Below are 22,931 nucleotides of genomic sequence, written 5' to 3' on the forward strand. Positions count from 1 at the left end.
CTCATACTACAACATTTTAACTGTCAAACACGTCTATACACTTGTGCCGAGTGAAAAACTAACTTAATTGGCCTATATTTTCAGATATCGAATTTGCGTCCTTTATAAAAACCCCGTAAAACACAATATTTATATTCTATATCACGAGGTACAAGTTTTATTCATGAACAAAATTTTACGCTGAGTGTTGTCTTTACAAATTAAAATTTAAAAATGTAGAAAAGTTAAACCGACCAAATTATACTTTTAAACCTAAAACAATATTTTTTGAAAAAACAATTTATCCCGTCTGCAGAAATACGATAAAGCAATTTAAATAAAAACAATAAAAGCGAATAATTAAAAAAGTAAATCTAACTCACCATCCTCCCTGTCTGGTTAGGGTGAATCCAAATCGAGATTCCCGGTCAACCGACACCCGAATTCCAACAATTCCCAATCCTTGGGGAGTCACGACTTGGCCTCTCATGACTGCAACTCGGCTAATCAATAGATATTAATTAGAAACCACCAAATAACTATAAATCACAAAAGATAAGTCTAATCGAAAACTTTTTCAATTAGGCAAATACAACAGACAAAACTTTTGGTACAAGGAATACATTTTTCATAGAAGTTATTATGACAGTTAATTACTTTTGTTTTTATCAAGTAGAGCAATTTTTTACTTTTAATGAGGTCTATGTAAACTTCTTTAAAACGGTTTAAATTTGAGAAGATCTCTTCATCAAATATATATTTTAAGAAATGCTTTGCCAAGGAAATAAAATTATACAGAGAGAGCCTGTAATTTAGAAAAAGTTCACTAAATATAATTGTACATTTTTATTAAGATGTAACTTTATTGTTTAAAAGTATCACATAGTGCTGTAGAATTATTTTAAAAATAATAAGCCATTATTTTAAAAATTGAAATATTTCAATATTGTGTAGAAATTACCCACAGTCCAGTCGAGTTAGACGAAAAAAAGGTCTAACTTTGCATGGTGAGCTACCCCAAATTTTATTATCCTAACCTTTAGTGGGAGGGGTTCATAGTTGTATTTAAAAACGCGACTGAATTTCGCCGCCATCTTGAATTTAAAGAAAAACTGTTTTTGCTCAATCTATCTACCATTTTTAACTTTTCGACAAAAATGCTAAGAATTGAAATTGTTACAAATGCGATTTTCCACAATTTCCTTTTTGCAAATTTTTTCGTGCCGTCGATATTTTACGAGTTAAGGGGGGAAATAGTGACAAATCATAATTATTTAATTATCTCGTTTATTGTTAACTCAATTATATAATATTATTACTATTTTCATTTCTTTTATTTTTTTGCTAAAATCAATATTAAAGGTCTTACGTATGCGGTAAAGACGCGATCGTAAGACCTTGTGGGGATTGATTTTATATGAATTGTTTTTGTTTAATATCTAATTTAAGGGGAAAAATAGTGACTAAGTATAATTTTTGAATTATCCTGTTTATATTAACTTTACGACATAAATGTACATAAACAAAAATTAAGAGAGAGATTCTATTTTATACTCGGAAAATATCGACCATACAAAAAAATTTACAAAAAAAAATTGTAAGAAATCGCAATTGTAACAATTTAAGTGTTTACCATTTTGTCGAAAAGTTGAAAATGGCCGCGATCTTAAACAAAAACAATTTCTATAAAACCAATCACTGTAAGGTCTTACACTCTTCTCTTTACCGCATAAGAACGACCTTAAATATTAGCTTAAGAGACCAAATTTATATATATCTAATATAATTCTTTAGATCGTTATTTATGTACATTCATGTTGTAAAGTTAATAATAAACGGGATGATTCAATAATTATGTTTTGTCAATATTTTCCTTCTTCACTCGGAAAATATGGATCGCACGAAAAAAATGCAAAGAAAAAATTATAGGATATGGCATTTGCAACAATTTGAGTTGGAACCATTTTGTCGAAAAGTTGAAAATGGCAGAGTTAGTGAGCAAAAATGGTTCTTGAAATATAGATGGTGGCGAATACGGCGGCGAAATTTAGTCGTAATTTTAAATTTACCTTACTAATGACCACCTTTTAAAGGTTTGAACAATAAAAATTGGGGTAGCTCGCTATGCAAGGTCAAATGATATCCTGATCACTACCGACAAAAGTAGAACTATTGTATTAACAACAAAAAAAAAAAACAATTGAGAGAACTAATTAATATTTATAAATATATAAAATAATATGTTAATTTGTTGTAAAAAAAATTAATTGTTTTTAACATTTGGGCTTCCAAATATATGTATGTGAACAGCATAAAATTTTAAAATCAATCAAATATTAAATCTCTTTACTTTGAAGCAAAATAACCAATCATACCACTGTCTAACTCTAACAAACTGTCTTCTGTATACTGAAAGCTTGGACATCCGATTAAACATTTTATGTAAATATTTAAGCAACTCATTAGATTACATTTAAGCTTGGTATACGCGATAGATCCGTTCTCAGTCCAGCAAAAGGTTTTTATAAAAAAATTCTTAAGCTTATTCACACTAACGTCATCATTTTGACCTATTCTATTCACACAATAGATTAAAAATGTAAAAAAGTTAACGTGGGTTCAGTTAAACGTCTAACTCTGAATTGTTTTTTATAGAACCATACTATAGAAACCGCCTGCATCTATACAATATGTTGGTTACAGATATTGAGTTCAGCAGATCTGACTAAAGCTAACCACTTACTTGGAACCCTATATATACTGTACAGATACGATTCGACGGCTATATCAGATAGACAGGAAGACATAAAGAAAAGAGAGAAAGATATAGAGAGAGAAGCAGTGAGAACGAGAGAACGAGAAAGAGGTAGTGAGAAAGACAGAGAGAGGGAAAGAGAAAAAAAAGAGAAAGATAAAGAGACAGATAAAGAAAAAGAAAAAAAAAGGGAAAAAAGAGAAAGAAAAAGAGAAAGACGGAGAGACAGAGCAAGAAAGAGAGAGAAAGAAAAAGAGAAAGATAAAGATAAAAAAAGAGAAAGGGAAAAAGAGAGTGAGAAAGAAAGAGATAGAAGAGAGTGGAAAAGCAACTAAAAATAAAAAAGATATTTGTGCTTAACCATGTAGTGATATCAAATAATAATTGTAAATTGTTGTTAACTTAATGACATTGGTCAATGGACATTATAGATCAGATGAGCTATACTAATTGCTAGGTTTTAGTGGTTTTTAAATAATTTGTACGATTACCCATTCGTAAATATCCATAAAATGTGTCTAATGACAGATGGATAATTTAAGAATGGATATCAGCCTACGAAGAAGAGGATCTAGAATGGGAAACAGGCCAAGATTTGGTTTATCCTTGACACTTGACAAGCACCGAGTAAATGTAGTTGAGCCCCAAATTAAAATGTCATATCTTGATAAGTTAGCGTTTAAAGCTGTTAGTAAGTAAAGGTCGATTTCTTGCCCTAATTGATACATTTTTAAAACCTACTTTGTATTATAAAAGGCGATGTCAGACAGAACTTAGAACGGACTTAGATAATAACTAGAAAATACGTAGATATTATTGTTTTTTTGCGCTACTGTACATTAAAAAATATCGAAATCGGCTCATTCTTCACTGAAATATACAAATTTTTCAGAGCTTCGCCGATTTAATTTTGTGACTTCAATTTTCTTGATAAAATAGGCTATATCGGCTTCTATTGGTCGTAGATTTTTTTTTAATATTTGTTAAAGCCAGCAATCATAACCTGTAATAACAAAAATCTTATCTTATCTTATTCGTTTAGGTTTTGGTTTACATTAAAGTGATAAAACATGAGTCTTTAACAACATATTTCGGCCTAGATTAGATCTCTGCAATTACTTTTTTATAAATGAATAGTCTTTAACTTTTTTAAATTCTTAATCAAAAGTACATATTTTACCAGTTCAAAATCATACTCATATCCACTCATAATTTATCAATAAATAAAAATTTAGAAAAATTCACAGAATGTTGTTAATAACATCACCATTTATAACACACAGAATAGATTTCAAAAATTCACTAATTAATTTTTCACACACAGTTTGGACTTATATTGGACCGAGAACAACCGGATAACGTATTTGTGAAGCTCAAATTTTATTTGAGACAAAAAACTCTCAATTTGACTATAACAAATAGCATATTATTGATCTTTAATAATTACATATTTTTTTTTGTTCAAACATGACATGTTCGAATCTCTTATTATTATTTGTATTATAAGTTAAATGAAAAAACCCACGAAATATCATGATCCGATCTGTTCATGAATATTAGTTCAAATTATATTTCACTGTACTTTATTCTGATTCTGATCTGTACCTACTGATTTATTCGAAATTGTGTATTTTTACTAACCTTTCAGTATGTGTAACCAACTGATAAAGTAATGTTTAACTCAATTTTTTTTTTAATAAAATTAGTCTGGCTTCTTTAATAAATTATGTTGGTTGTTTTATTTAAATATTATAAAAAAAACTATTGAGCTTACTTTAAAGTTGATTTTATGAATCAAAATATATCCTTTAATAACGTCCGAAGGACGAAAATGTGTAAGTTGTCAACATATTGGAGACAGTTTATATTATATTTTGTAAATAGAGAATTGTTTTTTTTTCAAGGCACAATATGATTATTTATTTATTGTAAAAGTGGTATTGTAAAAAAAAAGAAAAAAGTCTGTAAAAACTGTTAAAATTATTCAAATTCGAATAATTTATGTCCTACGCTACATATAATGAAAAAACATGTTTGTTGTTAGATCTTCTTTCTAAGGCATTGCTAATCTGTGTTTCTTTTGTGAGTTAACTACAGGCATAAATTTTTGTTAAAAGTTAAGATGTTGTGTGAGAACATCGTCGTATTCAGAGTTTTTACCAAAATTTCCATATTTGCAAACCAAAGAGGGTGCAACATCGACCATCAACTTTTTATTGAAAGGCATAATTGTACAAAAATATGGAAATATGCAAAAACTGTGCCATTATCCAAATGTTATGACCTACAGTATAGTAACAATGGGCATTTTTCTAGGATTTTGAAATCAAAAACTTTCAAATATTATTAGCAGTAGTGCTGGATAGAAACAGTTATTAGTCGCAGATATTTTAATTATGTCAGTCTCTTCTGGCAATTATTTATGCTGGCATCTTTTATTTTTTCTTATTTTTAGAGCCAATAATATCATCTTTGATCATAAATATACTATGGTAACTAATTTTATAACAGAGCAATAAATGCAATCATTGCTGGTCCTCTAAAGAATTTATAAAAAAACGACAAAATAAGTATATTATATTATATTTAGACTTCCATAATGAAATGTTTATTAATATTTTTATAAGCTGTTTTCCAGTTTGAAAGCCAAAATTGCTATTTAAGAGTTTATTTTATTATTTTTTTCATTTATATCTAAAAAATGTTTGACAATGCTAAGATTACACCAATTCATAGTTTTAAGATTATATAATAAGCCGATACAAAGGAGTATTAAACAACTCGACAGATTGTAAAATTTAAAGTAAAGAAAAAGTAATAAAAATCATCTTCTTGGATTTATTTTATAATTTATATATCATTTTTTAATATTTTGGGCCTAGTGACCCCAAATTACAGAAGAGTAAGTAAACTTTTTAATGACAACGGAGAGGTAATTGTGGACAAAGAGAGTATTGATAATACCTGAAAAAATTACATACGAAATTTATTTTTTGATGATAGAGAGAATCAGTCCTAAAAATCTACGAAAACAGGACCACCTATACTAATGGGAGAAATAAGAGCAGCCATAATATCACTAAAAGAAGGGAGAGCTCCAAGACCAAACGGAGTACAGTCTGAATTTCTTAAACTTCTTGATGATGAATCTTTAATAAAAATAATATCTATTTTCAATAATATCTATGACAAAGGCAATATTCTAAAAGATTGGCTAGTTTCAAAATTTATTACGTTACCAAAGAAACAGGGAGCGAAAAAGTGTAAAGAATATAGGCTAATAAGTTTAATGAGCCATACACTAAAACTTTTTCTTAAAATTATACATCGCAGAATATAGAAGCTATGCGAAGAGAGAATACAAGACACACAGCTTGGATTCATAAAAGACGTATGTACGAAAGGTGCACTGTTTAGTCTACAGTTATTATTCCAAAGATGCAGAGATATGACTTGCGATATCTGCACCTGCTTTGTGGACTATCAAAAGCATTTGACACAGTTGTCTACTTGTATACTTTCACCTATATTCAACTATATTATTCAAGCTATATTCAGAGGAAATATTTAGTGAAGCCTTGGAAAATTGCGAACATGGAATCCTTTTAAATGGAGAACGCCTAAACAACATCCGCCATGCAGATGACACCGTTATTTTTGTAGACAGTTTAAACAGTTTACAGTTTTTGATATGTTAACTACAAGTTAACATATCAAAAAATAAATTTATGGTCATTAGCAAAAATAAGCCCACCAATTCTAAAAGTCGAAGTGGAATATGCCATTAAACAATTAAAGACCAATAAAAGCCCTGGACCTGATGAAGTTTATCCTGAAATACTTAAATTGATCGAAAGTAATAACATTGATTTGTTAGTAATTTTGTTTAATACAATCTACGATACTGGGGAAATACCAGAGGAATGGTTAGAATCTATTTTTATTCCCATTCCAAAACAAGCTAACTCCAGGCGATGCGCAGATTTTAGATTAATAAGTCTTATGAGCCAAATGCTTAAAATTCTATTAAAAATACTTCACAATAGGGTATACAAAAGGTGTGAAAAAGAAGTTGGATACGATCAATTTGGATTCAGAGCCGGAATGGGGACCAGAGAGGCCTTGTTTTCATTACAAGTACTGCTGCAGAAGTGTTACGACCAACAAAAGGATGTCTTTCTATGTTTTGTAGACTTTGAAAAGGCATTTGATCGCGTAAACCATAATAAAATGTTAAATTACTTGCAGAGCATCAACTTGGATAGCAAAGATCTCCGACTAATTAAGAACTTATATTGGAGGCAGAGTGCCAAGATTAGGATCGACGATCATACATCTAAAAATATTAGTATAAATAAAGGAGTAAGGCAAGGATGCATACTGTCCCCTATGCTGTTCAATCTTTACTCGGAACTACTATTCAAGCAAGCCTTGGAAAACCTTTCCACAGGAATAAAAATTAATGGAGAACCAATATCTAGCATAAGATATGCAGATGACACTGTCCTACTGGCTGATACAGACACAAACTTACAGAGGGTTATAGACCACCTTAAGGATGCTTGTCGAGAGTTTGGAATGAAGATCAACGAAAAAAAAACAAAAGTAATGGTGATCCAAAGAAAACAGAATATCCCCTTACCTATAAAAATAAATGGGAATATTTTAGAACAGGTAAACCAATACAAATACCTTGGCTGTTGGATTAATTGCAAGCTGGACCCAGAACAAGAAATTAAAGCGAGAATTGCTCAAGCTAGGGATAGTTTCTTTAAGATGCACGTTCTATTCTGCGATACACATATAAATATTAAATTGAGATTAAAACTTGTAAAATGTTTTATCTGGTCTGTTCTTCTCTACGGAGTCGAAACATGGACTTTAAAAATAAAGAGCCTGAATAGAATCGAGGCATTTGAAATGTGGGTGTACCGTAGAATTTTAAAAATTCCTTTGACAGCACGAAAAACAAATGAAGAAGTACTAGCGAGACTCAATTTAGAAAAAGAACTATTGAGAACAGTCAAAAGAAGAAAAACCAGTTATTTAGGGCATTTGTTGCGCAACGAGAAATACTACATCCCTCAGTTGACAATAAAAGGCAAAATAGAAGGAAAGCGAGGAATTGGAAGAAAAAAATTGTCCTGGTTACGTAATATCAGAAACTGGACAGGACTTGGATTTGAGGAACTCTTAAGAACAGCTGAAGATAGACAAACGTTTGCCACCATAACCGCTAACCTCCATTGATGGAGACGGCACTTGAAGAAGAAGCAAAAATAAAATTGTAGACGTCCAACTGTTTATCAAGAATACACCAGTGAACCGAATACAATAGTTTACCTATTTTGAAACAATAGTAAACGAACAATGGGATTATTCACAAGAAGTAAAATGTAGAATAGAAAAGGCTAGGAGTGCATTCAACAACATGGCCAAACTCTTTAAAAGCCACAAACCTAATCTGGAGATAAGAGTAAGGCTCCCACGATATTATATCTTCTCTATATTATACCACGGAGTTGAATCCTGGACAATCACTGAAGCGATGGAGAAAAAAGTTGAAGCCTTCGAGATGTCGCTATACAGAAGAATCCTAAGGATATCATGGACGGAAGATAACCAACGTACTACGAAGAATGGATAAAGAAAAAGAAGTGATGTATACGAAGAAAAGGAGAAAGTTAGAATATCTCTGACACATAATGAGAAACGATACTAAATAAAGATTACTGAAAATAATCCTTCAAGGGAAAGTATTCGGAAAGCGAAGAATTGGGAGAAGAATGTCATGGTTAAAAAACCTGAGGAAATGGTTCTCCGCAACACCAAATAATCTATTTAAAGCATCATTTAATAAAATAATTATAGCAAGAATCATAGCCAATATTCAAAACAAAAGAAGAAAGAGACCCCAAATTCTAGGTTTCTTCTTTCGACCAAGAGGATTATATTTACAAGTTTTAAGATATAACTTTAAGAATTGTCGCAGGGACGGACAAACAGATAAACAGATAGACAAAGACATAATTTCAATAAGGACCTAAGTTAAGTTGGCTCCTCAATTAAGAAACAGGATTATGCCTATTAATATTAAAACCTATTATTAGTGAATCCTAATATGAAAAAATAGACGAGTCGAATAAAGGACTTGATTTTACAAATTTTGTGGTAAAAAATATTCAAAAAAACTAAGATCCCCACATAAAAACTTTAAAATAATATAAACAGAAGTCATTTTAGATTCCAGAAATAGACTTTTAAAGTACCATCAATACGCTGAGTGGGTATAACCATCATAATTATCATTATTAGTGAAGTTACAGCTCTTAGAGTGCCTTAACCTTCTTAATTTTCATGCGCTATACTGTCTGTTCTGTTCCGTACTAAGTTTTTGAAGTGTTTTGTACTTGAGTTGGAAGCACTGATTTTCCCTGCATCTTGCGTCGTCTGATCTTTCCATTTGAGGTCTACCGTCTTTTCTCGTATCTACCGGTTGTGCAGTTATAATTTTTTATCGTATTTGCTTCTAGTGCTAGGACTTATACCCAGCCCACCGTCGATGAATTTATTTAATTGTAATAATAATATTGTTATACAGAATTTCTGCTTGTAAATATTCTGCAGATAAAGTGTTTCTTGATAGCTGTTTGCTACAAGCAAGTATGGGTACTAACGATGATAGAAAAAAAAGTCAGAATAAAATTCGCTGAGCTTGAAGACCACTCAAATTGGATCCTTTCCATTCCTAGATGGAAAAATAGAAGACCAAAACAACAAATGTTGTAAATATCTAATAAAGTCTAAATAATATTGTAGCTCTATCAGAAGAAAACACCATGCCCGCCTTGAGATATTGCCGCGGCATCAATAAAAAAAATAACCGCGGTCACCAAAATAAACAATTAAAAAATGACTAATAAAAGGCGCAAGCTACCTAGAAAACAGACAAGTTAAGGTTAAGGTTAAATAACAACAAATTTTATATGAGAATTATTCTACCCAGAATTTACATATGGCAAACATTTTGATGCCAGTTGCCTCCATAACGCATCAGCATGTTATGGGTGGTGGAGGATAGCCTGAGGAGCGTTGGTCGAACGAGGAATATCTGGATTACAAACATCATAACAGTTAAAGATACCAACTGAATAGTAAAATTGACGTGGTCATACTATTAGACAAAGAATCATATAATAAGTTTACTACAAATTAGATCGCTCAGTAATTGATTCCTACTCGAAGCAGTTAAAAAATTAGAACACCTAAATTTAGTACTGGTACTTTTACTATCGAGAAATATTTTTGTATATAACACTAGAAAGTACTATTTTAAAAAGTGAAATTGTTTTCAGTTCACAAAGCTTCAAAGTTTCATTTACAAAGCCAATCAATTTTACACAATAATTGTTTAAAATATCTCTTAAGGTTCCTCTAGAGCAGCGGTCGGGAAACCGGGGTAAATTACCCCAAATGGGGTAAAAATTAAATTTTTGGGGGTAAAAATGAAACTTTTGTGAGTAAAAAGTATATATTCTTAATTTGCTATTTTATAAACCTGTTAGTATTTTTTCAACTTAAACAATTTAGCGACATATGCAGGCCACGCCATCTTACTCTCCACCACTAGAGTGTTCTCGAGTTATATCTTTGCGTAGTAAAGCACAGTCCCGGTACCGACTACCTGCTCAGTTCGTGCTATGCCGTCAAGATACAAATACATTGACGAGTCAGAGAGCGAGTTTTTACTAATTAGTTGCTGACAATATCACCATTTTATCATTAATCATCGATATATCGATCAAGGTAAGCTGCAATTTAAAAATTTAATTCAAGTATTTTACAACTATCATTTTCTGTCTCCCTTAAGATGGCAGCAAATAGAAAAAGAACATACCAAGACGAATTCCTTAATTACGGCTTTACATAAATAGAAGACAATGGTACAATGAAACCAGAGTGTGTTGTATGTGTGAAGGTACTGACTTCAGAATCTTTCAAAAAAAGTCAATTGAAGAAACATTTACAATTTAGATAATTTGCATTCACACCTGTCTTTCAAACCGCGAGAATACTTTGCAAATTTAGAAATACCTGTTAAAAGACAAATATTGAATAGCAACTTGTTTGGTACATTTGATCGGCGTCCAGCATCAAGGGCTAGCTCTAAAGTAGCCTGATTGATTGCACGAAATAAGAAACCATACACTATTGGTAAAGATTTGGTTAAACCAGCTGCTGTAAAAATGGCAGAGATTATGTGTGGTCAAAAAGAAGCAAAGAAACTGAATTCAGTGCCCTTGTTTGCGAAAATTGTGAAAAAACAAATTTCTATATTAACAGAAAATGTAAAGGAACAGGTTATTTTCGTATTAAACAGGCTAAATATTTTGCTATTCAGCTTGATGAGACAACTGATTTTCGTAGCAATTCACAACTAATGGTATATGTTCGCTACATAGGTGTAGATAATTTTGAAGAGGAATTGCTGTTTTGTTCTCTCGAGTTGAGATCTCGTGGAATTGATGTCTACAATAAAGTAAATGAATATTTCAATGCGCAAAGTTTAAAATGGGAAAACTGTATTTCTGAATCTTTGCATGGAGCTCCAGCTATGCTGGATCATATTAATGGTTTTTCGGCTTTTGTAAAAAAAATAACCCAAATATTGAAGTTACTCACTGTATGATCCATCGCCAGGCCCTTATGGTCAAATATTTAGAACCTACACTGGAAGCTGTCATGCATGATGTCATCAAGATTGTAAATTTTATCAAGGGACATGCACTAAACACGCGGCTATTTCGTGAATTATGTCAGGACGGTGAAGCTGAATATACGGACCTACTTTATTATACAGAAGTAAGGTGGCTTTCTCGCGGAAATGTACTAAATCGAGTATGGACTCTCAAAACTGAAGTCGAAATTTTTATGGTTGATTAAAAAAAGTTAAAAACTCTTCCTGGGTTGCATATCTCACATATTTAGCGGGCATTTTTGAGAGTATAAATATATTAAACAAAGAATTGCAAGAAAAGAATATTAATATCATTTCAGCGAGAGAAATAGTGTCAGCGTTTGGGTTAAAGCTGCAATATTGGAGACAGAAAGTAGAACCGAACAAGACAGCTACTTTTTCAAGGTTAGCTTTGTTTTTGGAAGATTGCGAAAATATTACTTTTGCTGACATCAAGGATACAATTGTAAGACATCTTATCAAACTCAGAAAGCGGTTTTCAGATTACTTTCCAGATCTTGATACACTTACTCTCAGTTGCATTGCAGATCCTTTTACATGTGAAATTGCTATGATACCAGAAGAACCTTCAGGTTTAGCAGAAGCAATTCTTGAACTTCGATCTAATATTCAATTTGAGAGTAAACCAAATCTGTTATCTTTTTGGATGTCAAAAGCTGCAAAGGCTTTCAAAATTGTACATGAAGATGCGGTTAAAAAATTGTTGCCATTTGGAACAACATATTTGTGCGAACAAGGCTTTTCCACTCTAATGAACATAAAAACGAAGAACAGAAATCGATTAAACGCTGAAGACTGTGTTCAAATCGCTCTTACACCAAGTCCCAATTTTGAAGCAATTGTATCGAACATGAAACCTCTCCCATGAAAATTCGCCCCCACAGAAAATATAAGCAAATGATAATTTCTCGTTATTTTGTAATTCATATGATATTTTTCTTGTATGACAAAATAACAAGAAATTCATTTACTTATATTTTCTGTGGGGGTGAAAGTTATGGATTACTAGGTATTACATTGATAAATTGAATAAATGATGTTTAAATTAAATTTTTAATTATTGTTTTTTTTTCAAAATTATCATGGGGGCTATAACATGAAAAATGCTAAAAAGAGGCGATTGCGTTTTTTCTTGCTCTTCGCCATGGGGTAATATCAACTTACACAAAAATATTTTGTGGTAATGATTAAAAATGTTCCCCGACCGCTGCTCTAGAGGATTATTTATTTTGCTATTTTTGGTAGCACATATTTAAAACAAATAATAATCAGTTTTTAACAATCAATATTTATTTGGTGCAAAGCGATAGTTACTGTATTTTCTCTGAAATATGTTGTATATTTTATAATGTGTTATTTAAAAATTTATTATACAAATCAAAAACAATATGAAATATTAGTTCAGTAACCAGATTTCATATTAATATTTATGAAAATAATTTATTTCAATAATCTGGTAGTTTTATATTTTGTTGTATTTTAGAGTTGTTGCCGTAATTATTAATGTAGAAGCATTACATTAATAAACAATATTATACTCCAATAAGTTTTATATATATATATATATATATATATATATATATATATATATATATATATATATATATATATATATATATATATATATATATATATATATAATAACGGATTTATTACGGCTGTCGCCGCTTCTCCGCCCCCAATTTCCATCTTTTTCTGTCATATGCAGTTGCCTCTTCTAAGTCTCTTACCGCCATTGCTTTATCAATTGCGCCAACTTCTCCGTGGTCGTCCTCTCTTTCTTCTTTCAGGAGGGATCCATTTCAGTACTCTTCTAGGCCATCTGTACTCTGGCATTCTTTTAACATGTCCGAACCAGATTAATGGTTTTCTTTCTATGTCATCATTGATATTTCGCTCCCTTTTCATTTCGTTTCTTATTTTTTCGTTTCTAACTCTCTCCAGTTTCGATCTACCGCATCTTCGTCTCAGATAATCCATTTCTGTTGTCATAAGTTTGTTTCTATTAGCTTTGGTGACGTCCCATACTTCCGAACGTAAAGTGTAATACTTTGGACCATACTACCGTAAATGTGTTTTTTGGTTTCTCGTTTAATTGTTTTTTGCCAGAGAAGAGAGTTTAAAGCACGGGTCGCTGCTCTGCCCTTGTTTATTCTTTCCCTGATGTAATATTTAAATTCATCATTTATAGATATATTTATGAAAAATGTATTCATAGATGACATGATTAGGTAGATCTGAACATGAAAAGTAAGTATTTTTTTGGTGTTGATATTGTCATAACAGTTGTCGTATTACGAGTTGACAAAAAGTCAAAACCTATACTTTTTCTCCAATGGTGAATGTGAGCATTAAAATAACTCGCATTTTTCTCTTACTAGTTCCCGAAGGTCTTTATATAGTGGGTCTTTATGTGTGTGTTGATAAGTAGGGAATAAATTTGATATTTTCTAAATGAAACCTCTTTTAAATTTAATGTTCTACATTCTACAACAAAATTTCAATATAAAAGGGGTGATAACGTCATAGGTTTTTTTTTAATTAACACCCCATATTTTATGACATTTTTAAATCGATAAAAATAAGCTGATTCCAAAAAAGTATAATACTTGGGGTCTAATGGATACAATTTGAAAGATATGCGCTTAGAAAATAGATTATTTATTATCAGTTGCAAAAAAGTAGCCTACTACTAGTTTTTAGTGAAATGTAAATTTTTTTATTAACGTTCAATAATAACTAAGTAGTTCAATAATCGTAATATTTCGTGAATGTTCTGTATTTTTGCTTAGAATTAATTTGAAGTAGAAATGAATTTGAGTCTAAAGCAAAGAATTGAAATACTCATAATGATTGGGTATGGAGACAAATCGCGAACTCAGATGGAAGTGTGTAATTTATTTAATGATAAATATCCAGAAAGACCTATAAAGCAGTCAACAATAGGTAATATTGAAAATTAATTTCGAGAAGCTGGTACGGTCAAAAATGCACGCAAATAGGATCGTCCATCTGTAGATTATGATACAATATTAAATGATCTACTTGCTTTTGCAGAACATGCGTACACTTCTGTTCGTAAGGTTAGTCGTTATCTCAATATTTGCAAAACAACGGTACACAAAGTAATAAAACTTGAAAAATGGCACCTCTTTAGATGCACACTTGTACAGGAACTACAGAATTGTGTAGATACTGGGCAAAAGAAAACCCCAACTGGATGCGGGAACATCATACACAATACACGCAAAAGGAAAACGTATGCGCTGGCATTGTAAGAAATAGAATCATTGAACCCTACTTTTTCGAAGGTAATTAAAACGGGCTAGCATACCTTCAGTTTTTTAAGGGGTATCTCGTACCTACTTGAGTTAATTTATTCCCCACTAGAATTAATCCTGGAGGTTTTGATAACAGTTTATGGTTGCGACAGGATGGTGCGCCTCCGCATTATGCTGTAAATATTCGAAACTACCTAAACAAACTTTTTCCGAACAGGTGGATTGGAAGATTTGGACATATTAAATGGCCAGCGAGGTAGCCAGACCTCAATCCTTTGGATTATATTATGTGGGGTCGTTTGAAGAATGTTGTTTATTAAACGAAACCTGCAAATATTGAAGACTTAAAAACAAGAATTTGTAAAGAAATAAACAATATTTCTTAAGAAACCATGAACAAGGTTCTACAAGAATTTGTATAATTTTTGGGTTGCTGTCAAATACAACAAAAGCTACAATTCGAACATTTAAAATAAAGTCACGTATTCATTCCTAGATTACTTTCAAGTTACTGATTATAATTTATTTATAATTTATTAATATTAGAAATAAATAAAAGTTAATCTTCTAAGAGCATATCTTTCAAATTATATCAGTTAGACTCCCAGTATTATACTTTTTTGGAATCAGCTCATTTTTGTAGATCTAAAAATGTTCTAAAATATAGGATGTTATATTTAAAAAAGAGCCGATGTCGTCAACACCTTAATGTGTATCACCTTGTATAAACAAATTTTATTGTAAAATATTTAAGATTTCTTTAAAAAGGTTTTTCATTTAGAAAATATTGAAATTATTCCATACTTTACCGACACACTGTATATTCAGGTCTGTCTACTCGTTATATTTTTCGTCCATATTTCTGTGTATCTGGTCTTCTTTTATCATATATTTTGGCTTCCATAATAAATGTAAGATGATATAAATCACAGGTGAATCGCCTGATGCGTGAGTAATGCGAATCAACCTATATCCTAATCCACAGAAATGATTACGTACCCTATACAGCAATCCTGCTACATATAGTAAATAAACGGCTAAATACTTTCTGTTTCCAGCGTTAGAGAAAGAACGATTCAGATTCGTACCAGGGAAAGGAACGCGTGAGCAGATATTTAACACGAGAAAATACCAGATAATAAAAAAAGTAAGGGGACACAATATACCAATGCTTCTCTGTTTTGTAGATTACACAAACGCTTTCGATTCAGTAAAATGGGAAATATGGAAGAGCCTAACCATTTAGTTAATCTAATAAGAAATCTGTATGATAAAAACTCAACTAAAGTTAAAGTATCTCTCTCTCTTGTCGTTTCTCCATTACGAAGAATCGTGATTTCTTCCAATATTCCTAACAATTTTTCTCCATTGGTCTCTATTTTCAGCTGCTCTGAGAGCTTTGCAGAATGAGTTTCCAGCTAAATTCTTAATTTGTTCGAACCATCTGGTTGGTGATCGTCCTCTTGATATTCTCTCCGGAACGTTTCCAGAAACAATTAATCTCTCCAAACTATCGTCACCTCTGCGAACCACTTGACCGAAAAATTGCAGAATATGTTGCAAACATATTCTGTCTGAAACACATATATTTAAATGAAATTTAAATGCAAAATAGCATTATGTGTAAATCTGGAAGACTTGCGCACATAATGGAATCTGGAAGTAAGATCTTGGAATCTCGGAAAAGGGTCCTGGAAGAATTGTAGGAACATGAATCTCATGAAACGTGAATAATAGCCCAATCTTACTGGGAAAGCATACTGGGAAACACTGTGCTTGCTATTTACCTGCAACCAAATCTACGCCAGTTGCAATCACATACTGGACCAGCAGGTAGGTATTGATGATAAAGACCTACGCAATATTAAAAATCTTTACTGGCATCAACGTGCAAACATCAGGATTGGCCGGGACACCACTGAGGAGCTTCAAATACGAAGAGGAGTGAGGCAGGGCTGCATTTTGTCCCCGCTACTATTTAACATCTATTCTGAGTTCGTTTTCAAGAAAGCAGTGGATAATGTTCAATGTGGTATAAAAATGAATGGCGTCAATATTAATAATTTGAGATATGCGGATGACACAGTGTTAATTGCAAGTAATTACGAAGAACTTCAACATCTAATTAATAGGATTACCACAACGTGTGATGCATATGGCCTTAAGCTAAACACCGCAAAGACAAAGGTGATGGTCGTCAGTAAAACGCCAATACAACCGGAAGTGGTAACAGCTTATTATGAACAACTGGAGAGAACTAACAGTATCACTTACCTTGGTTGTAATCTAAATGAGAACTGGAACATAAGCAAAGAAATTTGAATACGGATAGAGAAGGCCAGAGCTGCATTCTTTAAGATGAAGAAACTGTTATGTGGAAACAATATTACTTTAAGTTTGAAAATTAGATTAGTGAGATGTTATGTGTTCTCTACTCTTTTGTATGGTGTCGAAGGTTGGACTTTGACGGATACACTTCTGAAGAAACTGGAAGCCTTTGAAACCTGGGTGTATCGGAAAATCCTACGAATAAGTTGGGTGGATAGAGTTCGTAACGAAGTTGTTTTGCATCGGATGGGAAAAGTTACGGAAGTCGTCAAAACAGTTAAAAATCGCAAACTTGAATATTTTGGCCATGTTATGCGCCACCCAGAGAGATATATTATACTCAATTTAATAATACAATGCAAGGTAGACGGAAGAAGAGGGCCAGGTCGAAGAAGAACGTCATGGCCTAGAAACCTGAGAGATTGGTTTAACAGATCCTCTGCATCTCTTTTCCTAGCTGCCGCCAACAAAATTACCATAGTCATTTTGATAGCTAACGTTCGATAATCGAGCTCGGCACATAAAGAAGAAGATACTGAACCTGAAGCTTCCTTTAGACGCTAAGAAATAGCTCTCGACAAAATACAAAACTGGTTACACATTTGGTGTATAAACGCAAATGCCTCATTTGGACTGCAGATTAACATGACGGAAGCACATCTTCGCTAAAATGAAACAATTAGGTCTGAAACTAAAACGGTATTATTGGCTTATAGGAAGATCATAATGCACCCTCGAAAACAAACACTTCCTATACAAAAGTAATATACCACCGATTTGGACTTATGGTATTCAACAATGGCACCGCCAGCAACTTCAACATAGGCATCAGCAAAGGGTACCAAAACAAAATACTACACATACTAGTGAACGGAGCATGGTACGTAACCAAGAGCATAATTCATAGGGATCTTAATGATCTTAATGTTAAAGAAGTGATCAAAAAGTTTAGTGGATTCAATCGGGAACGAGTGAAATCACACCAGAATCAATTAGCAAATTATTTAATAACCTTACCAGAAGAAAGTAAAAGACTTAAAATGTTCTAACTATCTGAATTACTAGGTTTTAGTTTAAATTAGACTAATGAAATATTTTTCAGTTTAGGACAAAACGTATTTTTTTAATTTTGAAAGATGAGTACTCACTGGATTTTCCCCTACAAATCATTTTCAAAGGTTTACTTAAATTATAAATTAAGTATACTGATAGTATTTAGAAATACTTATTATCAATGTAGACGAATGTGTGAATAAATTTTCAAAAAAAAAATTACCAGTATGTGGAAAATATGAAGAATAAAATGATCTGTTAGAATGCATTCCACAAAAACCGCAGGCTACCAAATTATTAGATGAAATTCATACTTTTCCCATGCTGTTGCCATTGAATATTAAATGGCAAACATTTCGAAATGACTCGAAAGTATCACACAAAAATTTAGTAACATGAAGTGACTTACAAGCTCATTTTAAATGATTACGCAGCCTTCAGTTCATTTAGCTAAACATGTATTAATTTAAGTTTAATTTGATCAAAAAATGGAGTGGGTGCGGACTCTAGAGGCGCCCTGTATATGTTTTCTTTAATTAATAATATCCGATGCTTGACTGTTTTGTCGAGGAACTAAGAATTTTATCAACAATTTTCCACCTTTTAACTTTAATGATTTAAAAATATTTGTACCATATTTTGGATAATGTTTGTAACAATCTTTTCAAAAGAAATATACATAAATATTTTATATTATTATAAAAGAGTAAATATGTACACACTACTTACTTTCTATAATATACGTTACCATTATTTGTTGTCACTTTTTCGTAAAAATAATAGAATTAATAATATTCCAAAAATAACCATAGTAAATAACAAGTTGTCTATCCAAAACAAAGTAAGACATAATTATCTAAAATTCGTATGCCCATACGTTACCACTTTTAGCCTTTCTATTATCTTTTTGCAAAACAATTTATTTTCTATAAAAGATTCTAGTTATTTTTGCTGCTAATTTTTAATGTTATCTATAAAGAACAATCACTACTTTGTTTAATAGAAATGTTTGAAATTTAAAAAAATTAACTAATTTAAAAGCAACAACTGAGTCTCAATTCAACCTCTCAAATATTTGCTTACCTGAAATATATTTATAATAATGGAAACTTACAAATTACTGCTCAAAGTCTACAAACAAAATTTAAATTTTACAAATAAATATTTTGTATATATAAATACCAAAAGTTTTGTCCACCAGTATTTACCAATAAATGTGTTCAACGTATTGTTTATTGTTAAAAATATTTTGAAATCCAACAGAAAATAGAATAAATAAGCAGAATTCATAAAATATTTGCTTTTAGTAAAACTAGCTGTGTGGAAACTATGTTTAATTTTAATTTGTTTAATGTTTCGTTAAAAATATTCGGTCTTTGTGTACAAATTGTTTTTAAAACTTTTATTTCACTACCTAAAATATTCAAAGAAGATGATGTATGCAATATTTTCCGAGTTATAATAATGACGTAGTTTTGGTGGAGGTTGGCGTGGGGTTTAGCGTGGGGATTATGAGATAGTGAGATTTTGATTCACGGATGGAGTGGACGATGTTTTCTTTAGGGTTTATCGTTTATCGTTTTCTTTATCGTCCGCTCCATCCGCGAATCAAAATCCCACTGTCAGAAATGTTCGCACCAACCCCCGCGTCAATCCTTGCGCCAATCCCCACGCTCACTCCCTATTGTCGGGGGGCTAGGAAGACGGAGACCTCGGGAGCCCTGAAAAAGACATTAGAGTGGATGTCGAAAGCTCAGGGCAATAAGAATCAACGCGGTTCAACCCGGAAGACAGTTGAGTTTAATATTTGTTTTTCTAATATTATTAATATTAGCTCTACGAGAACGTTAATGTTTCCTACAACTAGTTATAAACAAATTTTCGCTTTTTTCGTCTATCAGATAAAAGTGAAGCACTTCAAACAAACTTTAAAGTAAGAGGCTTATAAGTCATATAAATACCCCTTAAAACGGCGTTTTTTTTAATGTTTCTATCCTTAATGAAAATTGCAAAATGCAAAAATTTCGGTTTGTTATAAATGTTAACACTTACAAACACTAAAACACTAAAAATTATAGGTTTTATATTACATATAATTTGGTGCATAAAATATGATTTAAAAGTCGATTAGTAAAATAGTTTATTTATTTAATTTGTTTATCCCAAATTAATTTTTTTGCAACAAAATAAGTCAGAAAATTATGTAGTTATAGTAATTATATGGGTAGCTTCTAAAGGAAGAAGATTTATTCTATTATTATTGTTTCAATAAAATAATTTTAATTATTGCAAACTAATTTTGCAAAAAAATTTCTATTTTTTGCTTATAAACAATAAAAATATGTTCTTAATGATTGCCTGCAAGAAAATTAGTTTGTCATATTTAGAAACCCTGTATTTTTTTTTTAATTTAAAAGAAAAAAAAGTTCACCAAAAGGACACTTTGGGACGAAGTTAGTGTCTTTTTTTTAAATCGATAGCAGTTTTGCTTAAAATAACTAAGAGATCTTATTTATGTCATCAGAAAGAACATGACTTGAAGTTTTATTGTGCAAAATTCGAAAAATATCGCATTTTAATGGAATCGTGGAAGGGAAGGAGTTGTTAACTATATCTCTGTTTCTTGTTTATGGATTTCGACGTTTCATTTCTAAATTTGTTTGTAATTTTTGCGTATATTACGAATATGTATTATTTAAATAATTCAATTGTTTTAAAACATTAAATTAAACTATTTAATTTGTTAAAACAATTTTTAAGTTTTTAGTTCAGTTTTTTAGTAATATTTGAGGTAATTTTTATTGCTAATTATAAATATTTATGATTAATATAAACTTTTTTAATAAACTTCGCAAATAATTTATTTATAATAGATTTTATATAAAAAAAATTAAACTATTCAATTCTTTTTACATATTGCTTTAAAAATAAAAAATCTCAAATAAATATTTGAGATTTTGCTCAATGGAAAATTAGTTCAATGGAAAATATTCCATGGCAACCTATTTATTTAGCTTTTATTTATTTATTTTACACTTTTTAAACAAATTATAAAAAATGTTGTTTTGCTTCAAAATTACTTGTTTTTAATAATTTAAGTTTGTCTAAAACGAAAGTTAGTTTTCTGTTTTTTCGTCAAATATTTACTTTAAATGTAAAACGCAAATAAATAATTAAAAATACCGATAAATACCGATTTTAACGTTCTTTGAGGCCGTTTTTCAATAGGTTGTGACATCGAATTTAAAAAACAGAAACTGTGAGATGAAAGTTTACAAATTACGTTCAAAATGCGCAAGCCCATTTTGATTTTATAGGGAATAAGTCAGTTTAGAATATTCATAAAAAATTGATATACCGTTGCGTTTCGGGATATATAGACTTGATGGACATCTAAACCTTAACCTTTATAACACATTGTTTATTTTTACGCATAAGCTAAATCTTATTTTAATCGAAATAATAGAGATGATGCTATTATATTACAGTATACAGTTTACCCAAAGTTTACCTGTTTATTGTTTATTTATAATAATTTTTTAACAAATAAAAATTTCTTTTTTATTTGAACTATTTATTCTTTTTTTATATTATTCCGGTTCCCGTGGTAAACTTTAGGTAAACTTTTTACTGTAATATTGCATCATATTCTTTCGATTAAAATAAGATCCAGATTGTGGATAAGAAATAAACAAAGTTTTTCAAACGTTAAAGTTTAGACGTCCCTCAAGTCTATATGACTTTTTTAAACTATTTTAAACTGACCACTGCCATATAAAATCAAAATAAAATTGAGCATTTTTAAACGACTTGACTTAAGCTTTCATCTTGTTTTCTTTTGTACTAAAAAATGCTCTCGAAAAACGCTAAAACTGATTTTTTTTCTTCTATTTTAGTTTTATTTGTAATTTACGTTTATTTGCAATTTACGTTTAAAGTAAGCGTGTTACATAAGAATCATAAGAAATAACTCACAAATCATAAGAAACTTTTGTCATGAAATAACTCAAATTATTAAAAAATGGTTTTAAAGTAAGAAAAGCAATTTTCTATAATTTGTTTAAAAATTGTTATCCAAAAATAGGTTGCCATGGAAAATTTTCCGTGAACTTTTTAGCATAGCTATTGGCACCAAAATAATATCGATTAAAACAAATTTCAGCATATGGGTAAAAAATCGACATTTTTAAATAAAAGCCGCCCGCTTAGCATGTTAAGCAATAAATAAAACTTTCATTTTACTGAAGTTTATTTATAATAAAGCATTACATAAACCAATTATTTTTAGAAATAATTAAATAGGATAATTCATTTTTTTCAAAAAATCATTATAAATAATGATAAACTATTATAAATAAATTATTTACGAAGTTTGTTGAAGAAGTAGGTATACGTTTATCATAAATATTAATGGATTATAATAAAAATTATCTCAAATATTACTAAAAGAATTAAAAACTGAAAAAAAATTGTTTAAAGTAATTAAATTGGTTATTTAAAAGTTTAATTATTTAAATAATACATATTCATATTGTACGTAAAAAGTACATATAAATTAAAAAGAAACGTCGAAATCCATAAACAAGAAACACAGGTACAGTTAACAGCTTCTTCCTCCTCTGACGCTCCCGCTAGTTTCAAAGAATACTTTTTGAAGTTTTGTGAGCGATTCCATTAAAATGCAATTTTTTGCAAATTTTACACATTAAAACTTTAAAACATATTTTTTTCAGATGACCCTAATAAGATCTCTTAATTGTTATAAAGAAAGCTGCTA

The 22,931-nt window shown here is 30.7% G+C and overlaps 1 protein-coding gene across 2 annotated transcripts in view; it reads right to left on the reverse strand.

Moving 5' to 3' along the window:
• Ten-a (Teneurin-a transmembrane protein) overlaps window positions 1-22,931 on the reverse strand; it is a 621,367-nt gene that overhangs the window by 148,957 nt on the left and 449,479 nt on the right. For both annotated transcript variants that reach the window (XM_072535236.1, XM_072535235.1), the window contains one exon: window positions 363-482. In XM_072535236.1, the coding sequence (XP_072391337.1) occupies window positions 363-482 (120 nt within the window). The remainder of the gene's footprint in view (window positions 1-362; window positions 483-22,931) is intronic.

Source organism: Diabrotica undecimpunctata, chromosome 6, assembly GCF_040954645.1.
Source record: "Diabrotica undecimpunctata isolate CICGRU chromosome 6, icDiaUnde3, whole genome shotgun sequence".
Taxonomy (NCBI): Eukaryota; Metazoa; Arthropoda; class Insecta; order Coleoptera; family Chrysomelidae; genus Diabrotica; species Diabrotica undecimpunctata.